The following is a 15,715-nucleotide window of genomic DNA, read 5'->3' on the forward strand; positions in this document are numbered from 1 at the left end:
TGGAAACCCTTGCGCAGTTAGTCGCCCCGGGCGGGAAGTCGGGCAGGAAGTTGCACAGTGATCAATGCTACCGCTGCCCCACCAAGCCCCGCCCTGCGCTGGTCCAGGTGCTCCCAGCTCTGCTGGTGTCCTTGCTCCACCGATGGCGCGCTCAGCCCTTGCACCAGAGCACCCTGCAGCCAGTTGGCCCTGGTAGGGAAGGCCCAGGGGGAGAGTCCCTGGGACATTCCTGGGGAGCAGGGCCTGTGTCCCAGGACCACTGGGCAGCAGGGTCACAGGGCCTCTCGTGCAAAGGTTGAACGACTCCAGGGCCTTCTGTGGTCGGGCAGGGGTGTCTGCCCTGGATTTTGTCACTGAATTTGGGGCCTAACGTCTGAGTGGGGTCTATTCCTGGGAACGGGCGCTGGGGAAAGTGTGGGCGAGAAGTGGGATGAGGCCCTGGCCCAGGTCCGCAGAGCGCTCCTGTGCCTGGAGCGAGGCCGAGCACCCCAGCCGGCACCTTCCTCCCGCTTCCAGCCTCATTTGACCTGAAGCAGCCACTGCTTCTCAACAAGTTCATGGGCAAAGAGGAGAACGCCTCTCGAGGCCGCCGCTCGCTGAGTCCCGTCCTGCGCAGCTCCACACCGCCCCCAGGTGAGCCGGCCTGCACCCCACCCCCACCCCCTGGCACCCTCAGTTCCTGGCAGCTCCTGACACCCACAGCCCCCTCTCTCTTCCAGACTCCTGCCTCCCAGCCCCATGCCCGGTCCCGGCTGATGTCCCCAACGAGTACTTCACCCTCAAGGCCTGGGGGGCATCCTTCCCACCCGTGGCCCTGTTCTCCACACCACTCGACAAGGAAGAAGCCAGCAAGGAAGATGTCATCTTCTTCTAGGGGGCGTGGCTCAGGGTGCAGACCCCTTCCTGTGCTCTCTGGGGACGCGCCCGCGGCCCTCTCCCCTTCCCAAGTAGGCCTCTGCCAACCACCACCAGGCCGGGGCAGCGTTGGCCTGCCATCTTGAGGCTCTGTAGGATTAGCAGTGGTGCCTGGGCAACTTTGTAAACTTATTTTTTCTAATACAAAAAGGAGAGTTTTTAACGGAAGGTTGAACCAAAGCTAACCCATGGAGCTGTCATCGTAGCGCCCCGGTTGGGTAGAGGAGAGACCAACTCCAGGCTGTGTTTGCAAGGTAGTGACCAACTGTGGTGGTTCCACCTAGAGCATGACAACAGGCCAGACCCTGGCCTGAGGAGATGCCGGCCCAGGCTGGGCTCCATGGCCACCGGGAGACCCTGGAACGAGTCATTATGGCACCAGAAGGGGCCCAGTGGTGTTGGCTCTGTCCACAGAATCAGGCAGAATTGACTTCCAGGAGTGGGTTCATGGTGAACCTCCAGGCCAAGACACGAGCCCAGCCAGGGGTGGCACACAGCTCTCCCGGGACAGGGCCACAGGGCTGGGCAGCCAGAGAGGTTGGCTGATGGCTTGCCTGGCGGGTCCTACAGGTGCAGAAACTCGTCCTGAAAGGGGCTGACCTGGAAGGGACTGACCGTAGCTCATTTTACTGTGCTGGAGGTTTTTAAAACCTGCTCTTGTCAAACTCGGTGCTTTCCCAAGGCGCCTCACCAAGGCAGCGTGGTTCTGTGGGCCTCTCGAACACCAGGCGCCCAGGAAGCCAAGTCCAGAGCTTCAGCCAGGGCCGGCACGCACCTGAGGGTCCCAGCCCCGGGTGGAGGGTCCTCCATCCCCTTGAGATGGGCCAGTTGTTCCAGGGCTGCCGGGGGGTAGCCCCTAGGGCTGGTGTCCCGAGCCGATGGGCAGAGGCTGGGACAAAGGGCAGTGGGGTGGAACGCTGGGGGGACCCATGTGGCCTGGGTGGTGACCGTTGCCAGCAAGTGCACAGACGGCCGCCTCGCGGGCACCTCAAGTCCAGTGAGCTGTCGCAGCTTATCGTCAGCAAACACCCAGGAGGAGGGAGAAGGCCGCCGGTCCAGCCTCGAGGCGAGGCTGTAGGTGTCGGGGATGGCATCGCATGTCCATGAACGGTCCCAGGGTGGTACCTGGGTCAGACCCACATTCCAGCTCTGGCCAAGTGCAGGCTTGGGTGCCAGGCGGGAGGGCGGGGCATTCCAGCCTTTTCCTGCACCCCAGGCTCCCCAGTGGATCCCACAGCCCGAAGCATTGGTGGGAAGACTGAGTCCTGGCGGAACAGGAGCCCGGGCACCCGGGGCGAGGTGACACAGCCAGCAGTGACAAGGAACTGACAGTGGTTCCGGACCTCTCCAGAGCTGTTTCCTGCCCCCACCTCGCCCTTGCCCGAGGGCCTGCGGCACCAGCGAGCAGCAAGGAGCAGCAGCCTCCCCGCCCCAGGACACGTGCCACGTCTGTAATCAGTGTTTGTGTTTTGTACTGAGACGCATCAGAGCACTTTAGAAAAGTTGACTTTTAAGTTCCTGTCCTGTTGTGAAGAGGACATTGCTGGGCCGCGAGCGCCACCCACAGATCCGCTGTGACGCTGTGACCCTCCCAGAGGATTCCTCGGGCGATCAGCAGCTCGAGCCCGCGTGGATCTCAGCAGAGGAGATTTCCGGGTGGTACCAGCAGCTGGGCAGCACCGTGGGCACATCTCACCAGGACCCCGAGGTCACTCCCGGGTAGGGTCCAGTCTTATTTGTAAAGTTAGGGGTCGAGCAGATGTTCCTATTTCTGTGGGATCTGTGCACGTTAATCGTGACCATGACCTTAGTTCACCCGACAATTATTTTTACAATGATGGCAGCATTTCCTCACTGTGATATATGTCGGAACCGCCCTAGAACTTAAGACCTGATTCTAGCAATAAACGTGTCTGAGATGAGCTGACCAGGTGGCGGTTCTTTGGAGCTTTGTTTTAGGATCACCTGCCCAAAGGCTGGTGCTGCAGTGTGCTCTCGGGGCGGGGGGGCGGGGAGGAGAGGAGCCTCGGACCCTCTGCTGCACCAGGAGGCCTGAACACCAGTCCCAGGGCCTGCCTGTGACACCCTGTGCCTCCCATGTGGGCCCGGGACACCACAGCAGTGCTCTCTGCCGCTGTCACCTCTCCTGCCGGGTGCACTGCTCCCCCTGCCCCGAGGCTGGGTGGGGAATGTAGGGAGGTGGAGACACCTCCCAGGCAAGTGACAGCACCTTCCCCGGCTGGGCACCAGCTCAGACCAGTGGTTGGATGGACTGCACAGAGAGAGCCCAGGCCAGGTAGCCTGCTCTGTTCCCGGTGAGGAAGCCCCAGACAGTGATTCCATCTGGACAAAGTTGGAGGCAGTGCCAGTGCCAAGGTGGCTACAGTGGCCCCCATGGGGAGCGCTGACTAAGCCAGGGTGCGGAGAATGCCGCCAGGTCCTCCGGCCCTGGCCGGTCCCCTCCCACTTAGGCCGCCCCTGTGGTCCTGGGGCGTCAGCCTCCTCGACAAGGCGGGGCCCCTCAGCCTCCCTGCTCCCTGACGGAGCACGCGCTCCCCGAGTCCCGCGCCGGGGCCAGTCCCCTGGAATTGTCTTGCTTCACCCCAACCTGCAGCTGAGCTGCCAGCCCAGGGAAGGGCACGGGGCAGGGTGTGGCCACACGACAGTTGGAGCCGGCTCCTGGTCACCAGCCCACCCAGCTGTGCCTGAGGCCGTCAGCTGCGTCCCCACCCCGCTGCCCAGGCTGCCCAGGCCCGAGGGGGATGCCAGCCTCCTGGGGCACCTGTGACCTGCCGTGTTACACGTCCAGGTGTTCACGTGGTCCCCTGACAAACACGCTGCCTTCCAGGTGTTAACTCACCGAGTCTCCCGACAGGTAGGCAGGCGCCGCTCTGACCCCCACCCTAATGTCGCTGGTGCCTCTGGGTGCTGGGAAGGCAGAGCGTGCCCCCCCTTTACCAGAGGGAAGAGGGACCCCCTCCCTCCTCCTCCTCCTCCCTCCCCTAGCCCAGAGGGAGCCCCCCCATTGGATGGGGCCTGGTGGGGTCCCTGCAGCCACCCCAGCTCTTCCTGGCCACGTACCTTCTTTGTAAAAGAACAAAATGTGGTTGAAAGCACGTGAGGCTTTAGGGACTGTAAACGCCGCCGGTGCTTGGGTCTCCCCGGTGCTTCTGAGTTGTGAGGGAGAGCGCCATTCCCTCCGCTTTCCCGCCAGGACTCAGATGTGGAGGGTCACAGGCAAGAGCCAGGGGCAGATGTGGGCCACCCACCACCCGCCGAGGCCACCCGAGGCCACATGTGTGTGGCCTCTCAAACGTCAGACTGGAAAACAAGCTCGTCCTGTCCTGCCTGCCGTGCTCTCCACGAGCTGGGAGACAGGAGCCTCGGGCGTCTCCAGAGATGCTCGGAGCCCACGAAATGCTCAGACCAGCCCTGAACGGACAACGGCAGCTCTGGGTCCAAGCGGTGGCTGTGAGATGCTTCGGCCATGACAGGCACCCCGTGATGCCCAGGAGCACGAGACCCGGGCACAGCCTGGTGGAGGCGGCATCCACGGCCGGGGTGCCCGAGCCCGCGGGGAGGGAGGACCGCCCTCCATGGCTGAGGGCCGCGCTTGGCAGCGTCGGAGGGGACCACCGGCCAAGGATGCTCCAAAGGCGGGCGGGGAAGTGTGGTTTCCCACTGCGGCTCCAGCCTGCAGGAGGCTGAACCCAGGCCCACAGGGGCACCTGCACACCCTCCCTAAAATAAGGCCCAGGGGCGCCCCCGCCCGCCCGGGAGAGAGGGCGTGTGAGTGAGCGGACAGGAGGGACCGGGGCGTTAGGAATAAGCTCTCACATCTGGCCTCGCACCAGCACCACCGCCTTTAATTGATTCTCATTTCACTTTCTTCAGGCCCACCTGGCGCTCGCCATCCCAACCCGGCTCCCCCGCTCGCCTTTGGGTACAGGACTCCGGCCTGCGGGTGCCTGTTCCACTGCACCGAGTCTCGGGGTCTACCCGCTCCGCCCACACACACCCGCCCCTCTGGGGGCTCGTGCCCCAGGCTGCTCTGCGCATCCTCTGGCCGCGCCTCCCCACACCTGGCCTTGATCTGCTCAATTAAAGACCTGGCTCCTCCCGGGCGATCGCTGCTCCGTGGGATGGGCCGCCGTCAGGGTTCCGGCTCCCCGGTCCGTCAGGGGCGGCGTAGGCCTGGCCGCCGGCCCCGACTGCCTGGTACATGCTGAGGAGCGAGGAGATGGTGCCCAGGAGGCCCACCAGCCACGGGGGGAAGCGGCCGGCCCACAGGATGCCCGGGGGCAGCCAGTGCACCGCGTTGGCCAGGTCAGCCAGGTTGCTCAGCAGGGTCAGCGCCTCCGACCGGATCTGGGCCTCCATGTCCCTCCGCTTGCCCTGGGGCAGCCGGCTGTGGGAGCAGAGTGGGGGGGGGTGCTCAGGGAAGGCCCGGGCGCCCCCCGCCCACCCACAGGGGCAGGGCAAGGAGTGCTGGGGAGGGAGGAGGACTGGCAGGGCTGCGTCCAGGTCACACTCGCCAGAGGTTGCCCACGGCGGGAGCGAGAGTCTCAGGTCCACACCTCCGTCCTCCTGAGCCTGTGGAGCTGGGCAGGGGTTTGGGCAGCTTCTGGGCCTGTGCTGGGAGTGGCCCTACCCCGTGTTCTCTCCCAGGATGAGACAGTGACTGACCTTGGTCCTCAGCAAACGGACTCCATCTCCCATCATCCTCCCTGATGGGGGCACGGCCGTGAAGGCTCAGCCCTGGAGTCCTGGCTCTGCCACTTCCTGCCTAGGGGGCCTGCAGCTAGCCTCAGTTTCCCCATCTGTAAAAGTGCTACATCCACCCGGAGGCAGCAGCGAGGCCCCTCGATGTGGCACACATCATGCCCCCCCAACAATGGGGCCTGCACAGGGCGGGGCTGATCGCTGGTGACTCTGAGCACCTCCCTGGCTTGCGGAGACCCTCTGGGGTACCCAGCCTGCAGGAAGAAGTCAGCCTGTCTCCTGGGCAAAACCCCATACGTCGTACCTGGTGAGGGCTGCCAGGGGGCTCCTCAGCCTCTGTCTCAGCTTCAGGACCATCCACAGGGACCTGCAACACCACAGAGGACGGGGTTGGAGAAGCCGGCTGGGGTGTGCAGGGGCCTGAGGGGAGGCCCCGCCTGCCACTGTGGCCACAGGTTCCCTGTAAAGTTTGCCAGCCTCCCCAGTGGATGGCTCCATCTGTCCTGCGCCCTTCTGGAGCGCCAGAGCAGCCGTGCCTCGGAAGCTCCTGGGGACTCATCCCTAAGGCAGGCCCCCCACCTATTGGGCTGCAGGTTTGGGAGTGTCCAGTGCTTCTGACCTGGCCAGTCAGGCTCCAGCCCGGCCTCTGTGAACCATTGGCCCCAGGACCACAGCTCAAAAGAACATTGTGCCACGTGCAGGGTTGATGGCCCAGCTGGGAAGCCACCCCTCTGTGGATGAGGACACCGAGGCTGGCCCACAGCCGGCCTGGGGAAGCTGTTCCCCTCCCTGCACCTCGGCTGGCTCACCAGGGAAATGGGGTCCAGATGGGCGCCAGGCCTGCCCCCTCCCCCCCCCACATACACACCCTGGACACTGGCCAGACCTGTCTGAGGTGAAACTAGATGACCTTTTGGGCCCTGAGGGCTGGTGTCTGCAGACTGAGGAAGCGGCCATCAGATGGGCATCCTCTAGAGCTCCCTGGGGACTCTGGGGCCCTGGTGGTGTCCAACCAGGCTGCTCTGCACAGCCCTTGCACCCTGCAGCCTGGGCTGTGGGGCGTGCAGGGACGTGAACGTGCCGAGTCCCACCAGTTGGAAGGCTGACCTCAGCCAGGCTTCCTGACTCAGAGGTCCGTCCAGGGCCTGATCACATCTTCCCAGCCACTGTGTGCCCATCCAGTTGACATGTTCCCTGAGGGGATGGGACAGAGGGCAGCACCTTCAGTGAGGTCAGTGGCTCTGCATCAGAGCCACCAGGGGGACTCAGGCAAAATGATGCTTCCTGGGCCCCCAGACCTGAAGAATCAGAACCTCTGGGAGCCTGGGCCAGGCACCTACATTTCAACAACCTCCCACATGACTCTCCGGCACCCTGGGGTCTTAGGAACCCCCGGTCATCATGAGCACCCACGAAATGCTTCCCAAGCCCCACACCCTTGCTCACATCGCATACAGAGAAATGAGGGGAAAACTAGAAGCTCTAAAAATGAATGGACTAACAGGCAGAGCATATTCATCCTAAAAATGGGATGTTTAGGGCAGTGAAAATATTCCGTATGATACGTCACTGGTGGATACATGTCATTATACACTTGTCCAAACTCACAGAACGGGCAACACAGGGCGTGAACCCTGATGTAAACCACGGACGTGGGGTGATTACGCTGTGCCAGCGTCGGTTCATCGATTGTAACAAATGTCGTGCTCTGGTGCCGTGTGGATGGTAGGGGAGGCTGTGTGTGTGTAGGGGGTACGTACATGGGAACTCTCTACTTCCGGCTCCGTTCTGCTGTGAACCTAAAACTGCCCCCAAGAAAAAGTCTATTTAAAAAAATTAAGGGAACCAAGGCTGCCCCTTCAGTCTCTTGGGGCCGGAGGTCACAAGGCAGCCTGAGGAGACGCTGCAGCCTCAGAGCAGCCATAGCCCAGCCCAGGCTGCCCAATCACGCGAGGAAGGCCAATGCCCAGAGAGACGGGCCAGCTCCACGACAGCCACTGCGGCTGCGAGGGGAGCTTACATCAAAAAGCTTCCCTGGGGCTTCCCTGGTGGCGCAGCGGTTGAGAGTCTGCCTGCCGATGCAGGGGACACGGGTTCGTGACCCGGTCTGGGAAGATCCCACATGCCGCGGAGCGGCTGGGCCCATGAGCCATGGCCGCTGAGCCTGCGTGTCCGGAGCCTGTGCTCCGCAACGGGAGAGGCCACAACAGTGAGAGGCCCACGTAAAAAAAAAAAAAAAAAAAAAGCTTCCCTGGTGGCGCAGTGGTTAAGAATCCACCTGCCAATGCAGGGGGCACGGGTTCGAGCCCTGGTCCGGGAAGATCCCACAGACCCCGAGGCAACAAAGCCCGTGCGCCACAACTGCTGAGCCTGCGCTCTAGAGCCCGCGAGCCACGACTACTGAAGCCCACACGCCTAGAGCCCGAGCTCCGCAACAAGAGAAGCCACCGCAATGAGAAGCCCGTGCACCGCAACGAAGAGTAGCCCCCGCTCGCCACAACTAGAGAAAGCCCGCGCACAACAACAAAGACCCAACGCAGCCAAAAAAATAAATAAAATTTTAAAAAATCAAAAAACAAAATACAGATGGAGGACGGGGCCACAAGCCGAGGAATGCAGGCAGCCTCTAGAAGCTGGAAAAGGCCAGGAAACAGGCTCCCCGCTGGAGCCTCCAGAAAGGAACTCAGCCCTGCCCACACCTTGATTTTAGCCCAGTGAGACCCATTTTGGACTTCCGACCTCCAGAACTGTTAAGATGATCAATTTGTGTTGCTTGAAGCCGCCGAGTTTGTGGAAATCTGTTTCAGCGGCAATAGGGGACGGATACAGTGAGGTGGTGAGGAGGAAAAGCAGAGGAGGCAAAGACCCCCGCGCCTCCAGCCTGTCTTTCCATCAGCCTGGGGATCTCGGGTATTCCCTTCCAGCCCCCTGGCGGGCGGCCCCGCTGCTTACCTAGCAATCCCCAGGAGCAGGGAGAGGCCCCAGAGGGCTGTGCTCAGTGTTAACCACGGCGCAGACTCCACGTGGAGGATTTTGGCGTCGGCAGCCCAGGCGATGTGCTCACAGGGGTAGTAGAGCTGGTCAGCCAGGTTGCCCAGAACAGACACGCAGCGGACAAAGATGGCCTCCTCCTGCAGGACCGGGAGAGATGGGGGGATGGACCTGGGATCAGACCTACCCACTGCCCATGTTAGGCGCCCAGGCCATGCCAGGTGGCAGTCACAGGGCAATGTCCAGGCCTGGCAGGCTGGCCTGTAGCTGGCACTGCAGGAGAACAAAGGCCTGATTTCTCAGCAGTGTGGTCAACATTGCCCAGCGGAGTGGCGGGTCTGAACTCAGCCACTCAGTGGAATCCCCCAAGGAGTTTCAAAAACGCCACACTCAGCCCCCAGCCCCAGGGATTCTGCCTCACCAAGGCTGGGGTGGGCCCCAGCACCAGGAAATTTTTTTAAGTCCCCAGGTGATTCCCGTGTAGGACAACTTGGCACACCCTGCATCAGAGCCTTCCTAGCTCCTGTGCGTGGGTGTCTGGTACAGGACCCTGCGAGGGGAGCAGGGGAGGCAGCCCCACAGGGAACCCTGAGCAGGCAGATCAGGGTGGCCGGGTGAGCTGCCACACACCCGGTGCCAACTTCCAGCAGGCACTACACTGCAAGGCTTGGGTCAGCTCCCCCAAAGCAGAAAGGGGTCACCACCCCAGCAAACAGGCAAACTGAGGCTCTTAGAGGAAGCTGCCAGCTGCCCCATCTCATACAGGGATGGGCCTCAGGCTGTTGAGTTGCAAATCCCATGCCCTCCAACCCTGAGTCCTGAACCCCTGCCTGCACCCAGCGAGGCAGGGCCAGTTGAGGCTGCCGGAGCCCCTACTCTGGGCTCCGCCCCTCAGGGTCCGGCCCCCTCAAGGCCTCCAAGCTGGCCGGGTCGCCAGCCAAGTCCTTCACTTCTCTACCTTTAACCTCGTCATCCTCACTGCCTGCCATACACTCTGCCTCTTCTCTGTCGTCCCAGGAACCCCGCCCTCCCAGCCAAGGCCCCACCAATGCTCGCTGCCCGCCTCCTTCCTACTGGCCAGCTGTGATCCTGCCTCCCTCTGGGTTCTGAATCCCACTCCAGCTCCGCCATCCTGTCTGGGGCCTTCTGGGGTGTTCTGGCACACTTCACCCCTCCGTGAGGACGGGGCCTCCCACCCCGACCCCAACGTGCTCATTCCGCTGGTGTTTCCTGAGAAGCAGCAAGGTCCGGGCCCTACGCTGGGGAGGAGATTCTCACCGGGGCGGGAGGTGGGAGCAGGGGTGGGGACCAACGAAAGAGGTTCTTGTTCTGGCCAAGGGACCTAGGAGATGCAGGGAGCCCCCCACCCCTTGCCTGGGGACTCAGGGGAGTCCTCACAGAGGAGATGGGGGGGATGCACAGGAAGCTGAAGAGATGGGTGTCAAAGCAGGAGGAAAGTCCAGGGAAACACTTGAGATTGGGAATGATCAGGCCACGGGCACTGGGGCAGAATGGGGGAGCATCTGAGTAAGTGAGTCAGAGAGGAGACCCTTGGAGAGCAGTGGGGAGGGGCAGGGCAGCCCAGGAAGGGGGCATGACTCAGCCAGGCTGGCCCAGGGCAGCTTCTCAGCCCATCCCCGGGGGGGCACAAGATCGTACCACCACCCAGATGAGGAACACTGCTCTAGATCCACTGGTGAAATGATGCGGTCCTGTTGTAGTAACGGCAAGACGTAACTAATCTACATGTCGAACAGGGGATCAGTTCAGTAAATCACCATCTGGCTATATATGTGTACTACGTGGCCATAACGAAGGAAGAAGCTTCTTTTGTTATTTGTTTTTGTTTTTGGCTGCACCACGTGGCTTGCTAGGATCTCAGTTCCCCAACCAGGGATGGAACCTGGGCCCTCGGCAGTGAAAGCATGGAGTCCTAACCTCTGGACTGCCAGGGAATTCCTGGAAGGAGCTTCTTTTGGATTGATATGGAATGACCTCCAAGTTGTACTGTTACGTGAAAAAAGCAAGTGGCAGAAGAGTGTAAATGGCATGCAACTATTTATGTAAGCAATGTGTATTTGCCTATGCAGGTGCAGGAGACCTCATAAAGGAAACACAAGAAGCTGACAACAGTGGCTGCCTCTGAGGAGGAAAATTGGCGGCCAGAGGGTCAGGAAGGAGAGAGACTTTTTAATTATGTAGTCTTTAGGGATGTGCAAACGTAGGAGCTAATTTTTTTAATTAAAATTGAAATGAGAACATCCAATTGTCTCCAAAAGTAGTAAAATTGGGGACTTCCCTGGTGGTCCAGTGGTCAAGACTCCACACTTCCAATGCAGGGGGCGCAGGTTCCATCCCTGGTCAGGGAGCTAAGATCCCACATGCTGTGCAGTGTGGCCAAAAAAAAAAAAAAGTAAAATTGAAAAAAGTAGTAAACTGCCCACATGATTGCCTTTATAAAGACCAGTCCATGAGACGCTGACTTCCCGGGGTCCACACCCCCTCCCTTCAGCCCAATGCGCCCTGTTACCTCTGCCCCCAGGCCGTACTGCTTGGTGTAGACGAACATGGCCACGTCATCAAAGAGTCGCAGGACGGTCCTGCAGTGGCTGAGTTGGGAGGACAGTGCCAGCAGGCGTGTCCCCACTTCTGACCTGGCAGGACATTGTTCCACCAGGACCCCGCCCACCAGCTGGCAGCAGTACCCCAGCGTTCGCATCTGTGGGAAACCAGAAGCAGTCAGCATGGCCCTGGGGCAGGACTGAGCTGGATCACCCCTGACCTGGCCGTGGACCCCATAAGATCAAGTGGGAGGACGAGTCTCCATCAACAAACTTCCAGTAAAAGCCAAAAGTTGAAAAGGATACTTGTAGGTGGGATAAATGGAGACACATGACATCATTGTCCAAAAGGCACTGGGAAACTAACAGAGTATTGGCTCATGTCACTGAATGGCACAGTCTTTGGAGACATATGTGATGGGGACAAGAAAAAGAAACCCCCATTTCCCACCTCCTGGATCCTCCTTTTCCCAGCATGTAGGAGGGCTAGGTGGAAATGTATTGAATATATTTGCATCTACCTGGCTGCACGAAATTCTGTGGCTGGGCTGTGGATTGGGAAGGTGACCAGGCCTCAACCCAGTGGACAAAAGCATCATTTGTTTTTATTACTTTAGTGAGAAGGAACCCAGTGGTGATTTGGGAATCAGTGGGTGATTTGGGGCATGGTGAACTGGGTCTGCATCACCACCCTTATATCTTTATATCATCTGCTTTTCAGAAGATACTTTTTCCTGTTGTTTTATATATTATTTTTACTTGTCATTCCTTTTCAGCACCTTTGTAATGGCAAAAACGCTGCAATTTAAATGTCCAACTTGGGGGCGTTTGTTAAAACCCGAACACCCGATCATACGGGATTTGGTTGGAACCTGAATGCCCAGCTACTGGTACATTCCCTAGTACAACCTGAATGCCTACCTGGAAGAGACTGATTGGGACAAGCTCAGAGTCTGACCTCAGGGGCCTGGAAGGAACAATCTACCCAACCAGAGGGGATGTGGTGAGATCCTACACATCCAGCCATAGGGAAAGCCCTGCAAAATCTTAAATCCCCGTGTGGGATTGTTTGGGACAACTCAGGGACCAACTACAGTGGCCTAGTCCGATCCTACATGTCCAGACATGGATTTGTTTGGCATGGAAATGTCCAGCCAGGTTGAATTGGCCAGAACAACCTAGGTGCCCGACTATACGGGATTCATCAGGATCCAAATGTCCAGCCAGAGGGGACCCTGCAACATCCTAAATCCTCATACGATATTGTTTGGGACCCAACGACCAGCTACAGTGATCCGGCCGGATCCCAATGCGCAGACGTGAGGATTTAGTTGGTACTGTAAATGTCCAGTCACGATGGGGTGGCCGGAACAACCTACATGTCCACTACTCGGGGACAGGGCCTCTGCCCTGGGGGATCGTGAGTGACCCCGCTCCCTCTCTGGCCTCAGTGTCCGGGTCTCGGGGCTTTGGCCCGACTCCAAGACCTCTGGCCGCGCTCCACCCCAGCCTCACCAGGCGGTCGCGGCCCCTATAGGACTCCAGCGCCGACGCCAGACCGCTCAGGGCCACCATGGCGATCCGCCGTGACGTCACCTCGACGTCAGCGCGCCGCGCCAGGGGGCGGGCCCGGCACCAGGCTGCGCGCTCCCGGGAACGTTCTGCGCAGGCGCGACTGCGACTGTTTGTGGGGCACCTGACCGTTTGTCTGCTGCTGGGAGGGACAGAGTTTGCAGCCTTGGGGCCGCCACGTGTGCGCTCCCCAGGGCCTGTGCACCCAGGTGGATCCTCGGAGTTAGCTACCCGTGTTTTCAAAGGTAACCAACTGCCCCCACACAAAAAAATATTCCAAGCAAAACACCAACCTGTTTGCCGTGGTCCAAGAAGGGAGTTCTCTAATTTTCCTGCGTCACCCTTTCTGTATTGTCTTTTTGTCTGTAGTGAGCATGGATGGCTGTTGTCATATCATGTAAGGCATTTTTAGAAAGTCAAGGAAACTTGGGGGAATTCCCTGGCGGTCCAGTGGTTAGGACGCTGTGCTTCCACTGCAGGGGGCGCAGGTTCAGTCCCTGGGACTAAGATCATGCATGCATGAATGCATAAATAAATAAACTCTTCCCCTTTAAAAAAAAAAAAAAGTCAAGGAAACGCATAGAACCGTTCTAGAAGAATAGACGAGAATCTGATAACTGGAATTGCACCAGAGAGGATAACTGGGTGGCTGGTATTGACAAATAAAAACGCACACCGTGAGAGCTGTGAGTTTCGGGGGTTTTTTGTTTGTTTTTTGTTATTTATTTATTTAGTTTTGGCTGTGTTGTGTCTTCGTTTCTGCGCGAGGGCTTTCTCTAGTCGCGGCGAGTGGGGGCCACTCTTCATCGCGGTGCGCAGGCCTCTCACTCTCGCGGCCTCTCTTGTTGGGGAGCACAGGCTCCAGACGCGCAGGCTCAGTAGTTGTGGCTCACGGGCCTAATTGCTCCGCGGCATGTGGGATCTTCCCAGACCAGGGCTCGAACCCGTGTCCCCTGCACTGGCAGGCAGAGTCTCAACCACTGCACCACCAGGGAAGCCCGAGATTCCGTTCTATTGAGGGATTTACTGAGGACTGTAGCCCTAGACACAGCCTCAGACAGCTCTGAGGAAAAGGTGGGGGGAAGGTCAGTATATGTGTGATTTTGGAGAAGGGTATGTGTAATCACACATCTCAGGAGAAGGTAGCTTCTGGTCACAAGGAACAAATACTGCAGTCAATGATTTTAGTGCTTTTCTTAGTTTGGAAAGATGCAAGAATCCAGGCTTATAAAAAATTTGTCCTGAAAATATCTATCTGAAGTCCTGCCAGTTTTCCCCGAGCAGAAAGAGCCTCATTCCTGATCTTCGGCCCTGAACTCCTGTCAGGGTTTGATGAAGGTCAGTGACTGCAGTTGCCAATGACTCAGTCCTTGTAGAGCCAGACAGTGAGCAACATTCTTTGGTTGTCACTGGGAAGAGATTAAAATGTTCACCTTTGCACTGTTTTGTAGCTTTTGAATTTTGTGCAGTCTCTATGGACTAGCCGGTCAAAAAAATCAAAGACATTTTCTCAAAAAGTTAGCATAGCCTGTTTCCTTTTTTTTTTTTTTTTTTTTTTTTTTTTGTTAAATTGAGGTGAAATTCACATAACAAAAAGTTCACCATTTTAAGATATACAATTCAGTGACTTCCCTGGTGGCATTGTGGTTAAGACTCTGCACTCCCAGGCCTTCCCTGGTGGTGCAGTGGTTAAGAATCCGCCTGCCAATGCAGGGGACACGGGTTTGAGCCCTGGTCCGGGAAGACCCCACATGCTGCAGAGCAACTAAGCCCATGCGCCACAACTACTGAGCCTGTGCTCTAGAGCCCGCGAGCCACAACTACTGAAGCCCGCGCGCCTAGAGCCCGTGCTCCGCAACAAGAGAAGCCACCACAATGAGAAGCCTGCGCACCACAACAAAGAGCAGCCCCGGCTCTCAGCAACTAGAGAAAACCCATGGGCAGCAGCAAAGACCCAATGCAGCCAAAAATTAAATAAATGAATAAATAAATATATTAAAAATTTAAAAAAAAAGACTCCGCACTCCCAATGCAGGTGGTCCAGTTTCAATCCCTGGTCAGGGAACTAAATCCCATATGCGTGCTGCAACTAAGAGTTCACATGCCACAACTAAGGAACCTGCAAGCCGCAACTAAGGAGCCCGCCTGCTGCAACTAAGACCCGGAGCCACCAAATAAAAATAAACAAATATTTTTAAAAAAAGATGTACAATTCAGTGGCATTTAGTACACTCACGTGTTGTACAGACATCCCTCCTTTAGAGTTTTAAAATGTTTTCATCACTCTCAAAGGAAACTCTGTCACTCTTTCGAGCAGTCACTCTATTCCTCCTCTCCCTAACCCCTAGCAACCACCATCTGCTTTCTGTGTCTATGGACTTACCTGTTCTGGATATTTCATATAAATAGAATCATACCATATGTGAACATTTGTGTCTGGCTTCTTTCACTGACCCTGTTTTCGAGGTTCATCCACGTTGTGCATGTCTCAGTACTTCATTCCTTTTGTGGCTGAATAATATTCCATGCTCTGGCTCCGTCACATTTTGTTTATCTGCTCATCGGTTGATGGACACTTGGGTTGTCTCTACCTTTTGACTCTTGTGAATAGTGCTGCTATGAACGTGGTGTACGTGTACTCGTTCTAGTCCCTGCTTTCAACTCCTTTGGGCATATACCTAGGAGCAGAATTGCCGGATTATACGGTAACAATGTCTGACTTTTTGAGAAGCCACCAGACTGTTTTCTACAGTGGCTGCACCATTTTACATTCCCACCAGCAATGCAGAAGGGTTCCAGTTTCTCCACATTCATGCCAACACTTGGGCTATTCATTTTAATAATACATTTTAACCCAGCATATCCAAAAATATTGCCATGCCAGCATGGGCTCAGTCCGGACTAACGTACGTACGCTTTACCACCTACTCCCCCCACCTCCATCCTTTTCTCAT

At 57.8% G+C, this 15,715-nt stretch overlaps 2 protein-coding genes across 4 annotated transcripts in view; one reads left to right on the forward strand and one right to left on the reverse strand.

Annotated features, from left to right (window-relative positions):
* Window positions 1-2,831, forward strand: part of ARHGEF18 (Rho/Rac guanine nucleotide exchange factor 18) — a gene marked incomplete at its 5' end in the record, with an annotated part of 93,187 nt that extends 90,356 nt beyond the window's left edge. For both annotated transcript variants that reach the window (XM_082836264.1, XM_082836265.1), the window contains 2 exons: window positions 517-633; window positions 720-2,831. In XM_082836264.1, coding sequence (XP_082692390.1) covers window positions 517-633; window positions 720-874 — 272 coding nt within the window. In that variant the 3' untranslated portion in view covers window positions 875-2,831. The remainder of the gene's footprint in view (window positions 1-516; window positions 634-719) is intronic.
* A 1,936-nt stretch (window positions 2,832-4,767) lies between these two features.
* On the reverse strand, window positions 4,768-13,297 carry PEX11G (peroxisomal biogenesis factor 11 gamma). 2 transcript variants are annotated; one of them, XM_082837363.1, is made up of 5 exons: window positions 13,055-13,297; window positions 11,159-11,347; window positions 8,590-8,768; window positions 5,942-6,004; window positions 4,768-5,323 (listed from the first exon to the last, which is right to left on the reverse strand). In XM_082837363.1, the coding sequence occupies exons 2-5, from the start codon at window positions 11,345-11,347 to the stop codon at window positions 5,017-5,019; spliced, it is 738 nt and encodes a 245-aa protein (XP_082693489.1). In that variant the 5' UTR covers window positions 13,055-13,297; the 3' UTR covers window positions 4,768-5,016. The 2 variants fall into 2 exon arrangements, with proteins under 2 accessions (XP_082693489.1, XP_082693488.1); XM_082837362.1 differs by lacking the exon at window positions 13,055-13,297 and adding an exon at window positions 12,705-12,781.
* Window positions 13,298-15,715: the final 2,418 nt, after the last annotated feature.

The sequence above is a fragment of the Leucopleurus acutus genome, assembly GCF_964270905.1.
Source record: "Leucopleurus acutus genome assembly, chromosome: 3".
Lineage (NCBI taxonomy): Eukaryota > Metazoa > Chordata > Mammalia > Artiodactyla > Delphinidae > Leucopleurus > Leucopleurus acutus.